At 45.1% G+C, this 23,739-nt stretch overlaps 1 protein-coding gene across 6 annotated transcripts in view; it reads left to right on the top strand.

Annotated features, from left to right (window-relative positions):
• TRANK1 (tetratricopeptide repeat and ankyrin repeat containing 1) overlaps positions 1-23,739 on the top strand; it is an 88,731-nt gene that overhangs the window by 22,765 nt on the left and 42,227 nt on the right. For 3 of the 6 annotated variants that reach the window (XM_067005690.1, XM_067005691.1, XM_059077441.2), the window contains exons 2-12: positions 22-153; positions 2,394-2,444; positions 4,422-4,548; positions 6,298-6,448; positions 8,812-8,930; positions 11,633-11,716; positions 12,323-12,461; positions 14,454-14,585; positions 16,518-16,688; positions 22,409-22,570; positions 23,338-23,592. In XM_067005690.1, the coding sequence (XP_066861791.1) occupies positions 22-153; positions 2,394-2,444; positions 4,422-4,548; positions 6,298-6,448; positions 8,812-8,930; positions 11,633-11,716; positions 12,323-12,461; positions 14,454-14,585; positions 16,518-16,688; positions 22,409-22,570; positions 23,338-23,592 (1,523 nt within the window). Of the gene's footprint in view, positions 1-21; positions 154-2,393; positions 2,445-4,421; positions 4,549-6,297; positions 6,449-8,811; positions 8,931-11,632; positions 11,717-12,322; positions 12,462-14,453; positions 14,586-16,517; positions 16,689-22,408; positions 22,571-23,337; positions 23,593-23,739 lie in introns of those variants that run through there. The other 3 variants (XM_067005693.1, XM_067005694.1, XM_067005695.1) reach the window with 2 other exon arrangements.

Here is a 23,739-nt window from a genome sequence, read left to right as displayed (position 1 = left end):
CTTTCCTCCGTCTCCTCACAGGATGGACCCCACAGCTTACGCTGAGCTGTTGAAAGAATCTGGCAACCAGGTTTTTAAGAATGGGAACTTCACTTTGGCCATCAGAAAGTACGATGAAGCCATCCAGATTCTCCTGCAGTTATACCAGTGGGGGTAAGTGTTTGGATTTTCTCCCTGCCTTTTGTTTGTTGGATTTTCTCCCTGTCTTTTGTTTGTTGTTTTTTTAAGTAAAGGGGGACTCAGTCTCTTGCTTTTGTTTTTTTCTCATTTGTTATCACACCACCTAGTTTCTGTTTCCATTCTCCTCCCACTTTCTATTTATCTTCTCTGCAGTGTTAGCTCAGAGACTAGAGGAATTCAGGAAACAGAAAGTGAAACACAGGGGAGTTGATAAACTTTACAAACTTCCCCTTCTGTCTGGTTCCAGAGTTCCTGGGATGACTGAAGCTCCCAAGCCCCTCACTTGTCATTCATTTCATCTTGTTTATCCATGCCATCAACCCCCTGGCCACAGGGCGCACCACCAGGAACTAAGCCTCACCTCTTCCCCTGCCCCTTCAACTTCTAGCAGACCTGTTCCCAAACATTTCAGCATCAGGACTGCTTACAGGCAGGACCCCAAAGAGCTTTTGCTGATGTAGCTTGTAACTTTCAATGAAGCCCGTATTAGAACTCAAAACTGAGAAACATTTAAAATATGTATTTATTCATCTTTTTAAAAATAGCAGTAATAAACCTATGACATGTTAACGTAAGCAACATTTTTATGAGAAGTAACTATTTTTCAAAGTGAAAAATTTGGTGAGAAGAGTTTTACATTTTCGCAAGTCTCTTTAATGTCTGTCTTCTCACATCTGCTTCTGCATTTAGTCTGTTGTGATACCACACGCCAGGTAGCCTCTGGAAAATTCCCCGTCCACGTGTGAGAGAATGAGTGTGAAAAAGGCACACACTGTCTTGGTATTATTGTATTAGTTTCCTGTTGCTGCTTTAACAAATGACCACCAATTTAATGGCTTAAAACAATACACATTTATTATCTTACACTTCTGGAGGTCAGAGGTCCAAAAGGAGTCTTATGAGGCTAAAATTAAGGTGTTACCAGGGCTGGTTCCTTGGGGAGGAGACTCCATTTCCTTGCCTCTTTCACCCTCGGTTGGCTGCTTGTATCCTTGGCTTGTGGTCCCTTCCTGCATCCTCAAAGCGCATCATTCCAGTCTCTGCTTCTGTCGTCACATCACCTTCTCTTCTGCTGTGGCCGGCTCCCTCAGTCTCCCTCTTATAAGGACTGGACCTTTGTGATTGTATCATAATCCAGGATAATCTCCCCCTCTCAAGATCCTTCAATTAATCCCATCTCCAGAGTTCCTTTTGCCATAAAAGAAAACATTATTTGACATATATACACTAATATGTATTAAATGGATAAATAATAAGAACCTGCTGGTTAAAAAAATAAATAAAATTCTAAACAAAAAAAAGCCATCATTTGGAAACCATTATTCAGCCAACTACAATTGTGAAGATAATTTGACCTTGGGAACTACTTGAAATGGTCTTGGGGACCCCCAGAGGTTCCCAGATCATACTCCAGGGACAGCTGTAGTAGAGGAAGCAGAGGATGGCATTTGTGGGGTGTATGCAGCCTAAACGTGTACCGGGAAGTGGCACTGACTTGAATTCCCGACACATGGCTCCCACCTCCTCCCCCCCATTGGTATCTACACTCCAGCTGGACTTGAATTGACTGTGATTGGCCTGAGCCTGTGTAGTTCTGTCAGTCTCCCCCCCCCCCCCTTGGTTCAGGTCAGAGCTGTGTCAGAGCTGGGCCTAGAGCTCCTCATTCGGGGGAAAACATTGACATTTCTTGAAAAGGTAATGTCGTGTTGTGGTGGTGACCACAGAGTGACCACACTGAGTACTCAGATTTCAGCGCCATCACTTACCAACTGTGTGACACTAACGGGACACTTGCCTGCACCTTCACGTGTTGCCTCTCATGGGACCTTCCTGACACAGTTGCCCGTGCCCATCACTGCCTTCCTGCTGCTGCCAGCTGACATAGGGGTTTAGGGACTTGGGGGTAACTGAGCAGGTGCTCTCAGGAGTAGGGGACTGAGGAAGAAGCAGGATGGGGCAGGGATGGTGTCTCTGCTGGAGTCAGCTGCAGCCTGATCCCCTGGGGAGCTCTGGAGCCTGAGTTGTACTGCAGAGCTGTCCCACTTTAGGACAAGGAGGCTGACCTTTTAATTCCCATGTCAGTCAGTCACCAGCCGTAGGCTGTCTGGCCTCCGGAGTTGTCCTAGGGAGTGGGGCTGGATTAGTCAGCTCAGGCTGCGGTAACAAACTACCACTAACGGGGTGGAATAACAAAAGAAATTTATTCCTCACAGTTCTGGAGGCTGGGAAGTCCAAGGTCCAGGTGCCAGCCAATTCAGTTCCTGGTAAGTGCCCCCTTCCTGGTTTGCAGCCAGCCACATTCTCACTGCATCCTTGCATGGTGGAGAGAGAGAACAGAAACCCTCTGCTGTCTCTTATAAGGGCACTAATCCTATCGTGAGGGACCCACTCTCCTGACTTCATCTAAACCTAATCACCTCCCCAAAGGCACCCTCTCCAAATACCATCACTGTGGGGGCTGGGGCCTCAATGTATGAATTTGTCGGGGGAGGGACACAGTCCATAACGGGGGTGTAACTTTCTGGGGAGAGGGCAGCTCCCATTAGGCTGAGGATAAATCTCTGCAGAACGGGGCGTCAGGAGACCCTAGCTGCAGCCAACACTCATTCCTACTGGGGTCGGCTGCACTGGCCAGGGTGTCTGGGCTGGACACATGGCGTCTACTACACTGTGGCCACGGCTCCACTGTCAGTTACCCTCTGACAGCCCCACTGCTTCTTCTGTGCTTCTGGCTCCTCATCCTTCACTGAGAGGGAATGATGGGCAGTGAGAGGAGCCGGATACGCCAAGCACTGCAGGTAGGGACATAGTAGAGATTTTTGCTTTGCTTTATTTTTGTGGGTGTCTATATTAACTAACTTTTCTATTTGTATTATTTTTACAGTTAAAGTATTCAATTAAAAAAAAGAAGCATAAGCCTTGCTTTTCCACCTTGTGTGTCTTGAATTCAACAGCACTTGGGCTTCAGTTGACCTATTATGGTATATTTTGTGTTTTGCTTCTTGCAACCTGGTTTCAGCACTAACCTTGCAGCTGTGTGACCCCCCCTAGACCCAGGCAGGAGGGGCCCTGCCCTGCCAGGCTTTACAGGCCTGCTCTGGCCGTCCTCCAGCTGTACCCTCCCCACAGGTGGGGAGTCTGGGGCCAGGGGCTTTACCCAGCCAGAGTCCTTGCCTCCTCTTTCATCCACACTGTGGGTACCAGATCCCTGGAATTCCTGTCCATGCACCCTGCTCCTATAGGGCCTACACAGGCCTCTTACCTGCAGTCCATTCTTTGGAGCACTGTCCAAGGTCAGGAGTGTGGACAGAGCTTGCGATTGTGTCTTCTGCAGTGCAGCATGAAGGCTGAGATGGAAAGAGAGGAGGGAGTGGGCAGGGGTGCCAGCTTGGCTCACCCTGCCCTGACAGTGCCTGTGTTCTACATTTGAAGCTAGCCTTTCAGTTATTATAAAGTAGAAGGCTAAAAGATATTTTATTGAACGTTTGTAAGCTTGAGTTATGGTCTTCAAATACTTAGACTAGCACTGTCCAATAGGACTTTCTGTGATGTTGAAAATGTTCTATAGTAGAGAATTTGGCTATTGAGTACTTAACAGGTGGCTAATACAACTAAGGTACTGAATTTTAAATTTTATTTAATCTTAATTTAAATGGCTACATGTGGCCTGTGGCTACTGTATCGGACAGGGATTAGCCACATGGTATGAGGGCCTCCTTTTGCACTCTGGCCCTGGGTCCTGCACGCATTTGGGTGGCCCTGCCTGTGTAGTAGAACAGTGTTCGTCCTGCATCTTTCACAGGGCCCGTGGGGACAGTGTGGTCATGTGTTCTGATGAGCTCTGCCTCCGTGCGTGTGGGGTGGCTCCCACGGTGTCTGTTCTCTGTGAGGGCTCAGTGGGAACTCCTATCCTCTCCATCCTTTCGCAGCATCTCCTCCAATGGTCTCTAAAGGATAAAAAGACCTGTGGAGATCAGTAGGAGGTAGACCCAATGTGTTGAGAACATTTGTCATGAAAAGATGGGAACAGGATTTGGGAGTGAGGAAGGGAGATTGGGACATTGCAAACATCCCAGGTTTTCCAGCCTATGATGGTCAGATGTCATAGGCATCATTGGGACACTTCCTGCTGAACCCCTATCATGATGGCAGCAACCAGCACCAGAATGGTGGCCTTCAATGTTCTGTATTTGCAGGACGAAAGAACTATTTACTGACCACCAGTTTGTCCTCTCTCACAGTGTTCCCTCCAGGGACTTGGCTGTGCTGCTGTGCAACAAATCCAATGCATTTTACAGCCTTGAGAAATGGAACGAGGCCTACGTGGCCGCCAAGGAGTGTCTCCAGTGGGATCCAACCTATGTGAAGGTATGTTGACCACCAGACGCTGCAGCTGCTGCCTCTTCCTCTTAATCTGCCTCCTTCCCTTCCTTCTTTTTAAAATGGAAATGCTAGGAGTGCTTCTCATTCAACTCTCTGCACTTAAGACAGATGTGCTCAGAGCATGTGTGCTGTATCTGGAGAAGAGCAAGAAGGATGGTGGCCAAGTGTTGAAAGGCATTTGCAGGGGAGAGCGGAGCTGGGCCTTTTGGCAGATGGAGTCCAGTGGAGATTCTGGTGGAGCTCATTTTGTTCTGATGTAGTTGCGCCAAAATTCATAATCTGTTCATGTTCTTTGCAGTTTGCAAGTTTCACTGTCTTCTTTGTGGCCATAAGAATTCTCCAGGAGAGGGGATATATGGCAATCTTTATTTCTTGGAGTTTCTGCTTCTAATCAGAGAAGGGAGGCTCCAGGAAGACTCCTTTTTTTCTTTCTTTCTTTCTTCCTTCCTTCCTTCCTTCCTTCCTTCCTTCCTTCCTTCCTTCCTTCCTTATTTGGTTGTGCTGGGTCTTTAGTTGCAGCAGTTGGGCTCCTTAGTTGCAGCACATGGGGTCCTTAGTTGTGGCACACGAACTCTTAGTTGTGGCATGCAAACTCTTAGTTTTGGCAAGCATGTGGGATCTAGTTACCTAACCAGGGAATGAACCCCGCCCGGCCCCCTGCATTGGGAGTGTGGAGTCTTAACCACTGTGCCACCAGGGAAGTCCCAGGAAGACTTCTTTCTGCATCTGTTGAATCTCAGATGCCTTCAGCTCAAAAGAATCCTTATGCCAAAGTGTCACATTTTGTGGTGATGTATTCTGATCCCCTTCACCTCCCTCCAAAATAAAAGGTGAAACTTAGAGAACTGAGGAAGGCAAAGAAATGGGAAATTCTGTACCAGCTTGCTTGGTTGGGTGGGGGGGCAGAAACACCTTTTTTCTTTCCTTTTTCTGATTGTTATCTACTGTTTTAGACTTTTAAATGACGGTGAAAACAAATCAGTAAATAATCAGAGATTTGGTAGTAAGTGGAATTTCAGGTGCTTGCTTTTTTATGAACCCAGTTGGTGAACACCTTGTGTTATCTTAGACAGAAAATTGTTTTGGTAGCTCTTGATACTGATTCATTTTGATGGTTAAAGTGGGCAAAGTAGTACGAATCATTTTATTCCTTCTCAAGAGTTTGACAGTTTGTATACAGGCAAAACTGACCATTTTCTTGTATTAATCATTATAATTTTCCTCCCTCTCCAGAAACCAAAAAAATATTTTGGCGTCTGGTGTGTGTTGCCTATAATGGGGGCTGGGTAAACCTCAGTGCTTGCCATTACCATTGGAAATTGTGTTTACTTTGATTGAAAGGAGCAGGGAACAACACCTGTGCTGACATGACAATCTCATTCTTTTCCAGAACACTGTATTTGTAGGATTGGTTTCATTCCTCCCATCTTGGCCAGGCTGCGATTGGAGGCATGAGTACCTAAACGACACATGTCATTGGAACCAGGCCCGCTCCCTTCTCTCTGGGTCCTCTGTTAGATGCTGTACATGTCATGGACTTGGAAGGGATTATTTTCTTGCCAGTTAAAAAATGGCAGGAACAACGTGGAAATCCTGTATCCAGAGCTTGTTAGAAATCTGTATGTACCTAGAAGTCAGACTCCTGCAGTCTGTTTCCTCACAGCCTCAATCTTGCCTTCAGCAGCAGGTCAGAAGAGCTGGGTGTGTTAACGGTTTTGCTTTTCTCCTTTGCAGGGATACTACCGAGCTGGTTATTCTTTGCTGCGGTTGCTCCAGCCTTATGAAGCTGCTCACATGTTTTTCAAGGGTATGCGACTCGTGCAAAGCAGCCAGGACCAGACCCAGGTTGCTGATTTCTTGGTGGGAGTCTTCACCACGATGGGCAGTAAGTCAGGACCGGGGGAGGCCCGCCCTTTCTTTCTTTTAAAGTGCTTGTGATTTCTTTGAAAGCCTCCTGGGGACTCAGGTTTCTGGGGAGATAATTACAGGGTGTTTTTCTTTGTGGCTTATTTATGTAGCTTGAATGAAACTGTGGTTTTTACACTAGAAAGCACATGGGAAGCTTTGTTGGCTGGGACCTTTGTGAAAACAACTGGTCTTTTTGCACAAATCACTTAAAGCTGTCCCAATTTTCCAGTCTTGTTTCAGACTTCTTAAGTTTTCTGTGTTGCTAGCCATAGGGATTTCCCTACTTGTACTACGTGTTTTACATGATTTTTGCATGTATCTCTCCAGTGTGTCGAGAAAATGTTCCTGTTTGCTATGAAAACAATCTAAAAAGGCTGAGGGAGGGGCCTGTGGAAGCGACAGTCTACGAGGGACAAACCGGGTTGGGCGGGGGGCGGGGGGCGGTTTGCATCACTTATTGGGTTATTAGTCTGAAGACCTGGCCTGTGAGATGGCCTTGTCAGTGGCCTGGAATTGGCAAAAATAGACAATTATGAAACACAGTGTAATATGCTCCCTGCCAGGGACAAAGGAGCTCTCTCCCTGCTTAGCACAGCGCAGTCTTAAGTTCTGCCAGTGGTCAAGCTGTTGTTTTCAAATACTGTGTTTGGTCAAATTTAAGATTGCACTAATTTAAGATGTGCCACTAATTTATGTTCTGCCGTTGAGATAGCATCAATAGCAGCACATGCCCTGATTCTAGAGATGGTAGAATGTGAACAATGGCACATGTTAGAATTGCTGGAAAATGCTCTCAGCTTCAGAAATGGGGAAATTACTGCTGACGATAGATTCAACTGATATAGATCCAGCTCTTCCCATTGCAACTGTGGGAAAGCAACTTTTGTGTTCTGTGGATGGGATCCTACAGATTCTTGGCAAGTTCAGCACAGACAAGGGGAGAGAGCAGTGTCAGGCAGTGGGTGGGAAGGGGTGAGAGGTGGGCTCACCTGTGTCTCCCGGCAGAGAAATAGGTGTCCAGACAGGTGCTAATGGGTCACAGCTTTCCCGTCAGCCTTTTGCCAACAGTGACTAAAGCCTGCTTCCCTTTCCTCTGAACCTGATGGCTTGACCCATTCCCTACACTTCCTCATTGTTCTCTGTCTTTTAAAAGCTACTGTTTTGTCAGAAGCCAGGCCAGAGTTATGGGAATTCCAGACAACTGTCTCTTGGCGACTGCCCCTCTAAGAAATCTGGATCCTGAGGGGGGCAGTTAACAGGATTTCTTAGGGTAATGCATCCCAGACTTTTCTACCAAAGTATACCTGTTTCGAGGATGAATGGTCCAATTTCTAAATTTTGGAAAGTGTATTTATGAAAATTGTGTATCGTTTTTATACAATATATGTTTGTTTTGCTATTTACTCATTTCTGGAAATTGATAATCCTAGAAGAGGTGCCATGTTATTCTGGCCCCTGACCTGTCGCTTTGGATGTTCTCATCCACGAGTTTGCAGGGTGATGAAATGCAAAAGGCCACTAGCTTGAAAGAGTGCAAATTGACTCAAAGAGCTGCTCGACCTGGGTTCCCATCTTGGTTTTGTCATGAACTAGCTGCACGATAAGCCACAAAGCTTGATCTCATTTCTCATAGTTTCTCACCGTTGGATGAAAATGATATTTGTCACCTTTCTTAAAGGAAGTGAGTTTTATAACTTCCCTTAAGCGCCCATTTCCTCCTCCATATATGGAGGTAATGGGCACTGCCTTATTGGTTTGTTTGAGGGATTCGTATAACACCCATCACTGGGCTTGGCAAATAGAGAAGCTAAGTGGTTAAGTCACATTATGCTGCCTTAGGGGACGAACTTTCACCCAAACTTAGAATGATTACCACTTCAATTATATAGGATTTTATATACTTTGAAAAGGCCCTTCTTTTTTTATTTAAAGTTTAAGAAATTTTTATACAGTTTTTAAAGGTTATTTTCCATTTACAGTTATTACAAAATATTGGCTATATTCCCTATGTTGTACAATACTTCCTTGAGTCTATCTTATACCCAATAGTTGGTACCTCCCACTCCCCCACCCCTAAATGGCCCCTCCTTTTTTTTTTTTTCCCCTGCTGTACCATGCGGCTTGCAGGATCTTAGTTCCCCGACCAGGGATCGAACCTTTGCCCCGTGCAGTAAAAGCATGGAGTCCTAACCCCTGGGCCACCAGGGAATTTGTTCTCTTTTCTTTTTGATATCTTAAATTTATCGTTTGTCTATGTGTGGTCTTAATTGGAGGACCTTTTCCTAGATGTTCTAGACTTTCCCCAAGTTAAAATTTCTAAATTCTGGAACTTTCTTTCAGGTGACCCTATTGTTTTGCAAAGTTTCTTGCCCTGGTTTGATTATATTTTCACTACTGGATTCTCAACTGAAGTGTGGCAATCCGTAATAGAGAAGTTGGCAAAGAAAGGATTATGGCATGTAAGTGAAAGGAGATGGCTCTCTTGTGGGGAAAGTACATTCTTGCTTAAATGATTTCTTTCTGCTGGCACTGGGGGATTATAATTTAGTACTTGCTTATCTTGATGCCAAAGTAACTTTTAAACTTTAACCTCATTAAAGGTGGAAAGTCACTGAGATATATTAGTTCCCCAGTTTCCATTCTTTAAGCTAGGAAAACAGTTTGTGGCAACTTCACTCTTTGCTGTGTCTCCACTGTCATCAAAGAAGTGTAAAGTCCAGATGCTAATGGTGATGTGGAATGAGGGAAATAAACAATCGCCTATTCATCTTCATAATCCTCTTTATTTGCTAGCCAGGGCCTGATAACGTGTCTGTGCTTCTCAGAGGGTTGCTGTATGATTTCAAGGGACTGTTACCCTCAGGTAGCAGCAAGGCTGTAGGACCTGAATCCAGAGCCAGGAATCCAGTGGACTGTGGAAACTGGGCTTCAGTGCCACACAAGTGCCTCCCTGAATCCAAATCCTCCCCAGTCTAGTCTGGGCCAATTCCTTCCTCTCTGAGCCTCATTTCCTCATTTGGAAGTTGCAGGATATAAACCTATTCCCTCCTGGTTGAGGTGAGAATTCGAAATAATGGACCAAAAGCACCTGATAATAATGTTCATTGAGGGTTTACAGTGTGCCAGACACTGAGCCAAAGGGGTTTTATAACACCTGGCACCTGTATGCTCAGTGCCCAATGAGTAGTAGCTGTCATTGATGGCAACCTATAGGCGCTCTTGAGCATGGGCTGGCCCAGGCTGGGAGTTTGGTTAGAAAGGGCCTGCAGGCTTTTTAAAGCCAGGCAGTCCAGAAAAGTCACCAAAAGCAAGGGCAGCCTGTAAGGACTCTGGACCCAGGAAGGCTGGATGACTGTAGGATACAGGATTCTTCGGTTTTTGAGAAGGTCACGGGTGCTATTGGGAATCTAATGAAATCGATGGGACTCTCTTTGCACACACACATACACACAATTACGAGTGTAGCTTCAGGGAGTTCATGGGAACCCCATAAAGTCTGGCCACGGGCTCCCAGAAGCACATCCCCATATTACAGTCTCGAGAACGTGGCAGTGAGGGGGTGGAAAGCAGTCTGCACTCTTGGGGAACCAGGAATCAGAAATCCAGAGCCCTGTTAACAAGAAATCTGGGATCTTCTCTTTTCCGATAAGATGGGTACACTAAGAGATCTTTCTAGCTTTATTTTTAAAAGTGCTAAAATTCTGTGATTCCAAGTGTTAGGGTAGATCTGTGAGTGGGAGGCCCTAGGCCTCATTAACAGGAAAGTAGTTCCATTTACAGCCCCCAGGAAAGAACCTTTTAAGTCCCTTCTTCCCCACATGGGATGAACGTGAATAGAGCTCCGTAGTCTATGTGGGGAGGGAGGGAGTGGGAGCCCAGTAGCTCCTGATGGGCTATCACCCAGCCAGCCACGGAGGCCCAGGAATCCAGCCCAAGTGGTGGTCCCATATCCTACCAGCAGTGGCGCCTAGGCCATTTTCAGACTCTGCAGATAGAGACACCTTATAAAAGCCAGGCCAGCCATCAGGATTGTCAGAGCCCTGAACCTGTCATCTGGGAGGGTCTGATCAGTGGGATCTGTTTAGGGTGAGCAGTTAAGAGTGGGCATCAAACTGAAGGAAGCTGGAAGCAAGATGTAGCCATAGACTGAGTTCCTGTGGTGCCACGCCCACCGGCAAGAGCATATGTCAGGGACGTGGATTCTGAGACTGGGTCTCCAGTCATGGCCATGCCAAGCCTAGAACTCCTGGACCAGCTGGCGTACCTGGATGATCCCAGTAGGGGCCTCTCAGGATCTGCTCTCTGTGTGACCTAGGGAAAGTTGCTTAACTTCTCTGGGATTCAGTTGAGGGTCAGTGGTTTAACAACAGACTTTCTGAGAGAAGAAAAAAAAAAAAAGTCCTGATCTGCGGCATTTGCCACTTCCTGTAGCGTAAATTCTCTCGATTTCAGTGGCCAATTTCAAGCTGCTAAGTCGACTGGAGGACTCAGATTTGGGAAGAGATGGTCACAGTGAGCTCTCACTGATAGGAGCTGCCCCAGCACACCACTCGATAGGGTCTCATGGACCCCAAATTGCAGTAATGTGCTAAAGAATTAATTGGGATGGGCTATTTCAAAAGGATTTGATTCTTCTACTTGCTAAGCTTCAAGAGCCATGCAGGGGCTTCTCTGGTGGCGCAGTGGTTGAGAATCCGCCTGCCGATGCAGGAGACACGGGTTCGTGCCCTGGTCCGGGAAGATCCCACATGCATGCCGCGGAGCAACTAAGCCCGTGAGCCATGGCCGCTAGGCCTGTGCGTCCGGAGCCCGCATACCGCAAAAAAAAAAAAAAAAAAAAAAAAGAGCCATGCAGGAAATTACTTCTTTACCTCCCTGCCCCTGTACTGTCCCAATGCTGCCTGCCATCGGCTGCTCCTGTCCTCAGCAGGCTTTGAGGAAAGGTGGAGAGAGCTTAGCTCTCAGCACCAACAGGAAGTTTGGTTATCATGGCTCAGGCTGCAGAGATTGGCAGGTGACTTAAAAAAAGAGACAGGGCTAGAGGGTGTCTTGTTCTGTTGTTTTTGTTTCTGTGTTTTAAAGCTTAAGATTACTTTTGTTCTAATAACCCGTATGGAGACCATTATTGTTCCAGCTTTTTCTGTTTCTCCCCTTTCATCAGTCATTTCTACTTCTGTCAGCGAGAAAAGACCGGCTACCGAGAAATCTCCACGTCCCAAATTTATCGCTGAAAAGTCTCTTTGAGGTAAGGTGGCTTCTTGACACATACGGTTTCAAGTCAGGCCACTCCCGGCCTGTGGTGTTTGGGACCTTCCCCTTCAGCCACCTCACTGCAAATTTGTTATTTATGGTAATCTTAGGCTGGGGCCACAGCTTATCAGGGTTTTACTGATTCTAAACTTTATGGGTGGGGGGTGGGAGAAGGGGGAATTGGATGAAGGTGGTCAAAAGTTATCATATAACTTCCAGTTATATGATAAATAAGTCCTGGGGATGTCATGTACAACATGATGAATATAAGGAACACGGCTGTATGTTCTATATGAAAGTTGTTGAGAGAAGAAATCCTGAGCGCTCTCATCACAAAAATAATTTTTCTTTTTTTAAGTTAATGTTGTATCTATATGAGATGACGTATGTTCACTAAACTTGTGGTCATCATTTCACGATGTAGGTGAGCCAAATCATTCTGCTATACACCTTAAATATATACAGTGCTGTATGTCAAACTATATCTCAATAAAACTGGAAGAAAAAGAACCCCAAACTTTATGGGGAAGGAGTTTGAAGTTTCATATTGATATGGCAACTGCCATAATTCTTCCTGTGTTTTTTTTTTTTTTTCCCCCAGAAATATGTCTTCATCGGACTTTATGAGAAAATGGGGCAGGTGCCCAGGCTGGTCCAGTGGCTCATCTCCATGGGTGCAAGCATCGAGACCATAGGACCGTACCCTCTGCACGCCCTCATGCGCCTCTGCATCCAGGCCAGTGAGTTCTCTCCTGGTGGTACGCCCTCCACGCTGCCCTCCAGCTCAGACCCCAGGGACTGCACTTAGCTCAAGTGAAATCAGAATGTGGAATATTCAGATGATTTGAATAGTTCATGATTTGATCATTCAGATGAATGAAGGCAGCAGGGAAACAGCATCATTTTTCTTTCTCCCAGGATCTCATAGCTGAAAGGATTCTGTGTTCTCAGACAGATCCTGGCAGCAGAGTGGAGCCCTGGGATTCAAGGACAGGCCTTGGGACAGACAGCCTTTGCTGGACAGAGCTCTCAGGGAAGCTGGGGAGGGAGTTTCCTCCTGTTGGCAAAGGCAGCCATGGTCTTTTTCCGAGTTCATTTTCTCTCGACTAGAGGACCAACTACTGTGGGGAGTGGGAGGGGGGAAACCCCAAGGGAAACACTGGCTGTTGCTGATACAGTTTGCTTGTGGTTCTTTTAAAGGAATCCTATTTTCATATAGGTATATATAATTTTTCATTTTTTAGTCTTCACCACCTGGCTATAGGATTTGAATTTTAAAATATTTTTATCATTAAAACACACACACATACAATATCCACATTTACACTTTAGATAGAAGTCTATTTTTCTTTTCTAAGCATATGTAGCTTCACTGTTGGACACTGACCCACATTATCTTAGAGCCAGAAGGAGCCAAGAGAACTTGTCTATACTGTCTTCCTCTTTTAGGCTGTAGCATCTCCTCAGGATGGGAGTGGGGGTGGCCAGTGGCTTGAAGACCTGAGCCCCCATCTTTGCTTCAGCCAGATTTGCCCTATCGTTATACATTTCATCTGTTGGAGAATCCATAAAAGGTTTCACTCTTATACAGTGGATAAAACATTTAAAAGTATGAAGTCTGATTATAAGCAATCTGATCCGATCCTCCCAGTTTCAAATTAGGTGTGCCTCTGGGTATGAAAGTCACAATTCCTCTCTGTGTCTACTTTTTAAGTTTGCTCCTGCAGTTAGAGGCAGGTGTGGATGAGATCAAGTCTTCAGGTTTATCCCCGATTCGTCTCTCAGAGGAAAACTGATATGGTGACAAATGGTGTCCACAGAGTTGGCAGAATTATGTGGCTTTCCAGGACCTACAAGGAAGGAATCTGGGGAAAGAGTTTGAAATCTCTGTCCTATTGATAGTAATGTAGTGGGGTAATGATTGTTGCCCCGCCCAGGTCCTCTTTACGACTAGTGCCCCCAGCCCCACCTGCTGCACCACAGCTGCCTCCTTTGCCAGGGAGCTGCTCTTTGCCAATAGGCACCATCTCCCTCTCTGGAGGCGGTTCTGTAGCTCTGGATTGATTGACACCAGGGTACAAAAGGTGAGCCCCTGCCTCAAGGTGGGTCAGCACTGTAGTGCAGTTCCTGCTCCACAGCTCCCCATGGGATCAGCCTGAAGCCGACTCAGCTGAGGCCACACCTCTGCTTGCCTTCATCCCCTACCCTGCCCTGCCTCCCTCCCCATCTTTCTCCCTCTGTCAATAAATCACACATAGGGCTTCCCTGGTGGCGCAGTGGTTGAGAGTCCGCCTGCCAATGCAGGGAACACGGGTTCGTGCCCCGGTCCGGGAGGATCCCGCATGCCGCGGAGTGGCTGGGCCCGTGAGCCATGGCCGCTGGGCCTGCGCGTCCGGAGCCTGTGCTCCGCAATGGGAGAGGCCACAACAGTGAGAGGCCCGCGTACCACAAAAATAAATAAATAAATAAATAAATAAATAAATAAATAAATAAATCACATATACAAGAATCCCTGTCTCAGGCTCTGCTTCTAGGGAATCTGACTTAAGTTTCCTATGAATAACTTTATATGACTCATCCTTTCAATGCACAAACTCTGTGTCTCCACACCTGTTTGTGGCAAGTGACAATGTGTGTTGGATGCCCCTTGGGTTCCCTTGGTGTGGTGCACGGTGATTTGCTTTGCAGCTTTTCTGTGTGTTGAAAATAACATCGGTAACTCACTCCTTCAGGGGAAAACCATCTTTTCAGGTGGTTAATGGACTACAAGCCCGAGTGGAAAGGTCACATCAACCAGAAGGACGAGGATGGCCGTACCGTCCTGCACGTGGTTGCCGCCCACTCCCCAGGGTACCTCACCAAGCGTAAGTGGCAGCACCACTCGGAGCTGTGCTGTGGGTGGAGTGACTTCACCCACACAACTGACCGCTTTACCCATGCCATCCCGTGACAGGCTTTAATAGTCGAAAATATCAAATTATGCATTCCTTTTTTTTTTGGATCATATTTTCAGTTTGCTTTTCAGAAAGAAGTTCACTCTAATATATTTTATCCTTGAAAGTCTTATCCAGTGATACTCTTCTTGAGCAAAAGTACTTATGTAGCTTTAAATTTTATAAAACTTTCTGTGATTTGACTCTAAGCATTAATATTTTTCTGGATTTAATTATTATAAAGTTATTATTACTGCAGAGATTACCAAAGCAACATAAATATGTTACATTTTCTGTAAGCAATTGTTAAAAAAAAATAATTTGGGGGGGAGGTGAGAGAAGGCTGTGTCATGGTGCCTTTTAAAAGGGGCTTGGCAGCTACTTAATTTTCCCTTAGGTTGATACTCTGGAGGTCAGGAGCTTTTACCTCCTTTGGGGCAATACTTTGGTAATTGCATGAGTTCTCTATACTATGTAACAAATCACCGTAAACTTAGTGGCTTAAAATGACAGTCTAACTCTGTAGGTTAGTAGTCTGCCATGATCTGACTGAGTTTTCTGCTCAGTGTCTCTTGAGACTGTAATCAGGGTACTGGCTGAGGCTGCATTCTCATCTGGAGTTCCAGGCCTTCCTTCAGGCTCACATGATTGTGGCAGAATCCGGTTCCTCGTAGTTGTAGGACAGAGGTCCCGTTTTCTTGCTGGCTGTCAGCTTCTACAGATCACACACATTCTTGTCCTGTGGCCTCCTCTGTCTTCAAAGCCAGCAGGGGAAAACTTCTTGCGCATCAGATTCCTCATACTTTGAATCTCTGCCCTCTTCTGTCTCTGACCTCTAAACCTTTGACCTTTAGGGCTCATGTGATCAGGCCAGGATAATCTCCCTATCTTAAAGTCAACTGCTTTGGGACCTTAAATACATTTGCAAAGTCTCATCATAGCAGACTTTAGATTAGTATTAAATGGATAACTGGGAGAAGGTGTGTGTACCCCAGGGGGTGGGAATCTCAGGGTCTGTCTGAGAATTCTGCCTAGCACAGTGAGGTACTTGATGGGTAAGAAGTATGACTTTTAAATTTTGTCTTATTTTTGTAAAATGGGAGGAAAGCAGTTGTGACTGGGGAGATGGGGAAGGAAAGCATCACCAGCAGGACGATACCTGGAGTAGAAGTGCTTTGTTAAGGCGGTGAATTTTAGGAGCACGGGTATGGAAGCTGGGAATTGGGCATTAATTCCTTTAACCCTCTGTGCTCACATAAGTCTTGGTAGCTCCAGGGATACACCTGTTACATTCTGAAATCTGTTGGCACCTGTGATCACAGAGACACCTTGATGCTTGGCAAATAGATATGTCAAAGCAGCAGATGGAGCTGACAGCCAGAGGTGGGGCTGCAAGGGTTGAAACAGTGACAAGAAGACCCTGATGCAAAAGCAATTGCCACTTTCTTCTCTTGTCTCCAGACAGGCTTTTTTTCTGGGAGTATATTCTGTTTTCTCTCTAGGGAATAAAGAAATCTGAAGTCACAGCTTGCTGTCATCCTTACAGCTGTAACTGTTGCCTAGTAACCAGATTTCCCCTCTCCTTGCTTGTTGCCAAGGAGAGGGGAGAAAGGTAGAGAGGAGTGCACTTCTGAACCTCTTAAAAGCTATTGTCCTTCCCACTCCACACAGGACTCCTTGCTCTGGGGACTTGGCTGAATTGCCCCAGGCCAGCAGTTCAGTTTCTATAAGCAGAGGGATACTGGTCCCCTTGTCCTGGGCTGCTCAGGCTGGGAACTGGGAGGAAGTGCACTCATGGGGACGTCTTGTTATGGAAGAAACCATGACAAACCCCACCCCGCTTCTCACTTTGGCCTGCTCTAGGACAAACAGAGGATGTGCAGATGCTCCTGAGCTTTGGGGCAGACCCCACTCTGCTGGATCGACAGTCCCAGTCCGCCGTGGATGTCCTGAAGAGGAGCAAGAACTTCAAAGCCATTGAGAAAATCAGCAGTCACTTGGAAAAGCTGGCAGCATGTTCTAAGGACCTCTCAGGTACAGTTTCCAGGGAATTAACTTTTTAGAGGGGGCAAAACAGGTTCTGTGCCATTAGGTACAAATCAGTTTATCTTTTCTTGGTACATGAAGATGGAAGTGAGCACCCGCCCCCCCTAATCTTTGGAAAACTTGTTTGCTTTTTTTTGAAAGATAGAATGAGGCAACTCTTACTTGTGAGAGTGTCTACCACTTTCTGGAAACTTGGCAAGTCTACCTTTGGGCAGTAAGGGTGATTTTTTTTTTTCCATGCATGCACACAGTAAGAAAGAAAAAATTCAGACAGAACATGAGATAACAAAAATCAAGCCCACTTTTCAGAAACAACCATAGCTAACAATTAAAACTACACTTATAGCTCTATTTTTTGATCTGTCGGTTTGGGACGGCATATATGGACTAACTGCTGTATAAGGTAGAGTACAAGTCAGGCTTCGTTGTTGAATTTTTTCTAGTAAAGTTATTTGTGTCATTTACATCCTATTAACTCTGGGTTTTCTGTGCTTCATCTATAGATTGATTCTGAACATTGAAAACCATTAAATCACATTTACATGGTAGTAAGATTTCTACAAATAGTAGCATAGTTGGACCCATAAAAAAGAATCACCAAATGCCCCAAAAACTTTGCTCTTTAAATGTGATACTCTTTAAGCATCCTGGCTTGATGACACATATACATACACATTATTGTATATGTGTGTGTATACATGTATGTACACACATATATTTTTAGACTTTATTTAGACTTTAATTTAGACTGTAGCCCCAGCACATATATATTATGCTTCTTTTAGTTCTTGCGCTCATATGTGGCTCTTGTGGCTCACGCTGTCTGTCTAGATTTTTCTCTTACTCTGCTAAGTACCAACTGTAGTAAGTCTTTCATGGAGGAGATATGCATAGTAGACTTATGGTGCTTTTGAAAATGTCTTTATCCTTAGATTGAGAATTGGTCTGCATACAGGCATTGTATTTTATCGATCCTCAGTTGCACTTTCCCCCCACATTTTGCCATCTTTGAAACTGGAATGTGTTTCACAATCAGTGACGTGTCACAGTTTAATGACAGCGTTTTCTGGTGTGTCTGACAATCTGGGGTCTCTTAGATTTATGAAATACTCTATAAAACCTTGTTCCTTACAACTTTGTATCCTAGCCTCCATTACTGATTAGAAGTGATGTCAGTTTCATTTATTTTCCCTTTTAGAGTTTTCTGTCCTTAGAGTTGTGGAATTTCCCTGGGATGTGTCTAGATGTGAGTCCTTATTCATTCTTCTTGCCTGGCACCTGCTGGCCTCTTTCAATCTAACTTTTCTGGCTCAGAGAAATTATTTTCTATCATTTTGTTCCCTTCCAGCATCTCTTTGCCACCACTTTTACGTGGTGAATTTATAACACGTCTCTCTCTACTTTCCCTAATGTTTTCTATCTCCTTTTTTTCTTTCGAGATCTTTAACTAGGACTTAAGCTTTTCCTTTTATAATTCAGCCTGCCTATTGCATTTTTTAATTTGGAAACTCAGTTTTCATTTCGAAGATCTCTTTCTGGTTCTCTGATTGTTTCTTATCTGTGACAACTTGTGCTTGATTGACATTTGCCACTTCTTCTTGAATGGCCTTTAAGAATGGTGAGGATTTTTTTAAAGACCGTTGTCCTCTCTTCTGTGAGTTATTTATGTTTTGAGGGGGGCTTAGTTGATCCCTCTTCTTGCTTCTCTTTTGTGCTATTGCTTTTCCGATTTTATCTTCTGATCTTTGGATGGTTTGTATTTATGAATGAACAACTAGACTTATTAATACTTAATAGATGGTTAGTGTGCACTTATTGTAGTTATTTGGATGTGTTTCTCCAGAAACACTCCCCCACTGGAATGGGTGAGTAGGCGGCAGGTTGTAGGCAGCACCTGGGGTGTGTGTGGTGGGGAAAGTGGGAGGCACCCTGCCAGGCTGGGGATCGTGGCTATTTTCAGGGTCAGGAAAGTTTTATGTGAGGGAGATTGAAGCTGCTTTTCCTTTAACACTGCCCCCTGTTTCCCCATCTGTGTTTTAATTTTTATTATTTAAAATATCTCCTGTTGTTTCTGTGAGAACATGGGAATAAATGTATTTGCAGAGTCCTGTTTTTCTGGGATGTTCTTTTAAAGCTGTGATATGTCATGTTTAGTTTTTAAATGACTTCTCTTTTAAGGAATTGTAATTGTAATTCTGTGAGGTGGTGTAATTAATAAATTATTGTGAGAGGCCTCCTGAGAGCTTGGATACCTGTAACCTCAGTTTCAGGATGGTTTCTACTGTTTGAGAAATTGAAACTAACCAAACAGATTTCTCTGCCAATGAATTTCAAGGTTTTAAAATAAACTTGTAGAGAAGGACCACCAGTGAATGGTAGAAAACGGCTGATGTGCTTGCAAATTTATTGTTCATTAATTCTAATCCTAATTCTTAGAATGCTGTAGACTTTAGCATGTCATGCACTTCTGTTTTTGTTTTTAAAGTTTTGATTTTTTTCAGTTTCCTGGTATAATAGAATCTTAAATATCTGCTGATTCTGCCTTTCTCACTAGCTGCTGGGGGAAGCCAGAGCCCACGGGGAGTGGGCAGGGTTGGGGTGTGAACCTGAGTGGTCAGGGTTACCTGTCTTTCCCAGCCTCTCACAGCCACCACTAGATGGCAGCATGTCCACCTTCTCCGGAAGAGTGAGAACGAATCCAGGCCTCTGAAGCCTTTCTCTCTGGTCCTCCCACTGGGCGCCAGCTGCTTTCTGCTCTGTGAAGGCGCCTCTAGCTCTGCACTAAGAGGACGCAGACCTTCTCTGTGTGTCTGTTTTCCCGCATCAACGGAGCCTGTGACTCAGAGGCCATGGTGTGTCATCCTCAAATCCCTCAGCACCACACAATGCCCTGTTTTCAGTAAATGCAGATGTGCGGTATTGTTGATACTTTTTCCTCATTATAAAGCGATAGATTCTTTTTTAAAAAAGAAAATTTACAAAATATAGGAAAGGAAAACAAGAAAATATTAATTCTGCATAAGCCCACCTGCCTGAAAAAATTAGTATAGTTGTGATTTAGTCATTTACTCTTATTCCATGCATTTATCGTTACACATTTTTATTTTCTTTTATAAAAATGAGATGGTTACATAAATTTCAATTGATAAAATATATGTAATAAAACTTACCAGTTTCACCTTTTTTAGCTCAAAAGGAAGATTTCATGCAAAAACAAAATCTCTTTGAAATGATTTATTTCTATTTTCTAACACTTCTGAGTGCTTGCAGCTTCAGAAGATCTCTTGTAGTTTTAATTTTTAATTTCAAATCTGCTTGTATATAACTACTAAATATGATCCTTGTAAAACTTTCATTTTATATAAAAACAAAAATTTATTGTAATTACACCTTGGCATGTTTTTATCCAGTCTTTTGGTTGCTGTTCAGTACTTATGTAGTCACCTTTTTTAAAAACCTGTGATTATCATGTATAAGCGACTTTATATCCTGATGTTTCTTTTCTCTCTTATTAAGCTTATAGAAAATTTAGAAAAAAAAAGAAAAAAGACAAGTTCAGAGTAATAAACAAATCACCCATACCTACCCAGAGATGCTGACCGAGGGCTACCATTGTGAGTGTTTCAGCACCTTTCCTTTTATGCTTTTTTATGTTGTTGATATAACACTCTGGTTTCTTTTCTGATTTCAGGACCCTTCTCTGATCTGAACCCTTCTTAATTATTCTGAACAACACCACCATGCCTTTATTATACAACTGCATCTAATTGTCTCTTTTGTCAAGCTTAGTCTATTTCTGTTCAGTTTCAAGTGACTTTTGTACTAAACTAACTGCCCTGGTGGAGGAATGATGCCCTGAGGCATGAGGCAGGGGGACAAGTGGCAGGTTTCCATCTGCCTGGTGGTGAAGAAAGTTCCTCCTTTATCAAGCATCCTATTTTCCTGATTCGTGAGTTTTCACTGTTTTCTGTGTCTTCACAGGCATTCTAGGATGAAGCTGGGATTCCGAACCCAGGGGTGCTAGTCGATCATTGTTAACACCACACAGTTCATGTTCTTTGCCTCAGAATGGGCAGCTCACTGAGGTGATATAGTCTTCCTTTGCCAAGGTTTTCCATTTCCTTTTCTCTGGAGGTTAGTGCTAGGGTTAATGTTAGTTCTTGCTTCCATCTGGCACCGGAAGGTCTCTTGATTAGAGGGCAGTGGGCGTTTGCCCCAGAAGTTGGGGGGGATGGGGGTGTGTGTGTGTGTGTGTTTCTGGTGCTCTGATCTGTTGAAAGGTGATCCAGGTATGTATCAGAAGGCAAGCAGCTAACATCAGAACTCTGCTTGGGTCCCCTGGGTCCTTTCCCATTTTTGTGTGCTCCCTGGTGTGTCTTCACTTTGCAAAGCCAGCACCTAAGGCTCCTTCTCAAGGAGAACAGCCTATGGGTTTATGCAGCCTGTTTTGCTCAGGCTCCTTCAAACCAGAAGTGCCTGGGAATTTACATCCTCCCAAGGCAGGCTGTGGCCGGTGGCAGAAAGAGGTGAGAATCTGGAAGCCCGGTTCCCTTGCCTTGGATGGCACAGCTCTGAGGTGTGACTCACTCCAGATCCCCCCAGGGGTCCGGCAAGGCATCACCCCCACCCCCACCCTATGGGACTCAGCCTGAGCTCACACTCTGCCTGGTTCCTCCCCGACCCTGACCTGATCCCCCCACCCTCACTGGCCTCTTCCTTCATAAACTACTTGCACACAGATCCTTGCCTCAGGGCCTTCTGTGGGAGATGTGGCTGATAATGGGATGCTTTTATTTTTCTATCTCCTTTAAAGTGTTCCTATTCTGTTAGAACATGACATTGAACATGCATTCACCTGTTCATCACATTATAGCACTTACGCTGTGGGCCAGGCCCATCTCATTTGGTATGAAAACAGATGTCCAGTTACCTGTTCAATAGGATTCCATTTTAACCAAGAGAGCTTACTGAGTGTATAATCTGATACCAAATAAAACATTTGCCCTTTTTCAACCTTTCTTCAGTGGTTGATTTCTAATCAAGACTACTTTCTCAGTAAATTGAACCAAGGGGATAATGTTTTCCCTCTCATGGCCAGAGAGGTGGCTCCTTACTCTTGGCTTTTTCCACTTGCCAGTTAGATGCATGGGTGGCTGGCGTGTAGTTGGATGTTGCTGCTGCAGTAAGCCACCCTCCTGCCATCACTTCCCTGAACTGTTGTATCAGTTATCCATTGCTGCATAACAAACAGCCCTCAAACTTAGTGGCTCAGAGCAACAAGCACTTATTTAGCTCATGATCCTGCAGCTCAGCCATTGAGGCTGGGCAGTTCTCATAGCCTTAACAGAACTCCTTCAAGTGTCTGCTTCTTGCTGATCTTAGCTGGGCTCTTTCACATCTATGGGGCTCAGTTTGGACAACTGAACTGATTCCTCTTTGTTTTATGATGTTTCTTATGTAACCTAGACCTGAATAGAACTAAACAAGGCCTCTTGAGGCCCAGGCTCAGAACTGGCACAAAAATCACATCTGCTGCATTCTCCTGGTCACAGCAGGTCATGAAGCCAGGCCAGAGTCAGGTTTGGGGAGGGGAACAGGCACTTCAAAATCTCCTGGCTCCACAGAGGAGTGGAGAGGTGTGGTCATCCTTGCAATCTACGTGGCGGTGATCTCTGCAGTCACAAGCAGCACCCGGGGGTATTTTGCAGGACTGAGCAATGACGGGGGACCAGCTAGCAAGGGCAACGTCTTCCGGAAGGCCTCTGAGCAGCTGGTGAAGTACATGAATTCAGGAAGCCACTTGTTGCAGAAAAACTTTCTGAAGCAAGAAGTGGTTCAGAGGTTCTTGTACCTCCTTTCTTCTCTGCAAGGTAAGGTTTCTCACAACCTTCACTAGTGTTCAAAGATGTTCTACGCACCTTAAAACTCTTTTCTACTATCTGTTTAAACACTGATTAAAAAATAAATATCATGATCTACATGTAAAACATTCAAACAACACAGAACATTCTTCAGTGAAAAGTCGATCATCCACCCCTGAACTTCAGTCTCTAAATCTCATCCGCAGAGGCAACCTCTGTTATTAGTTTTTCATGCAGCCTCCTGGAATTTGCATATACTCTCCTTATTTAAAATACCACAGATGTTTCTCTTTTCTATTGGCTAGGACTGTACACTCCTTGGATATTTCCAACCTTCCCAAGAAGCTCACACGCCAGTGCTGACACTGAGGTTCACATGTGGTTGAGTAGCATGACCCAAATAACTAAGTACTTGTATATGGTTTCCCCATGTCTTAAAAATACTGATCCGTGGGCTTCCCTGGTGGCGCAGTGGTTGAGAATCCGCCTGCGGATGCAGGGGACACGGGTTCGTGCCCCGGTTCGGGAAGATCCCACATGCCGTGGAGCGGCTGGGCCTGTGAGCCATGGCCGCTGGGCCTGTGCGTCCGGAGCCTGTGCTGCACAACGGGAGAGGCCACAACAGTGAGAGGCCCGCGTACCACCAAAAAAAAAAAAAAAAAAAAAATACTGATCCGTAACTTGGGGTGATGATGTCCCTCTGTGCTGGGTTTTGGCTGGGGACAGAAATCACATGAACCTTTTTCTGAAGTGTGGTGTGTTCTTGTTTTTGAAAGAAATCCCTCCCGACCTGGTCTATGACATTGACCGCGACTGTGCCAACGCCTTCATCAAGGTTTTACTGGAAAAACAGAAATGGCCTGAAGTGCTTCTACTGCTGACCCGCAAAGTGAGTGGGGAGCCACCGTTGGGGGACTGTCTCATCAAAGACTGTGACCTCTCGAACCTCGACCTCTGTGCCATCCTCCCCCACCTCAGCGCCTGGGACCAGCGGAGGACCCTGCTTCTGGGCCACCTGATAGACCACGGAGGTGAGTCCCAGATGCTGAGTCAGCACTGGGGGGGACGTCCCAGGGGAGTCCAGGTGCTGCAGTTCATGGGGCTTTTCACTTGATTTCAGAGACTCCTTTAAATTCTGCCTCTTTCTCTTCCTCCTCCCTATGTTCTCATTGGAGACA

Source organism: Kogia breviceps, chromosome 10, assembly GCF_026419965.1.
Source record: "Kogia breviceps isolate mKogBre1 chromosome 10, mKogBre1 haplotype 1, whole genome shotgun sequence".
In the NCBI taxonomy this organism is placed as follows: domain Eukaryota; kingdom Metazoa; phylum Chordata; class Mammalia; order Artiodactyla; family Physeteridae; genus Kogia; species Kogia breviceps.
This window is presented reverse-complemented; position numbering and strand designations above follow the sequence as displayed.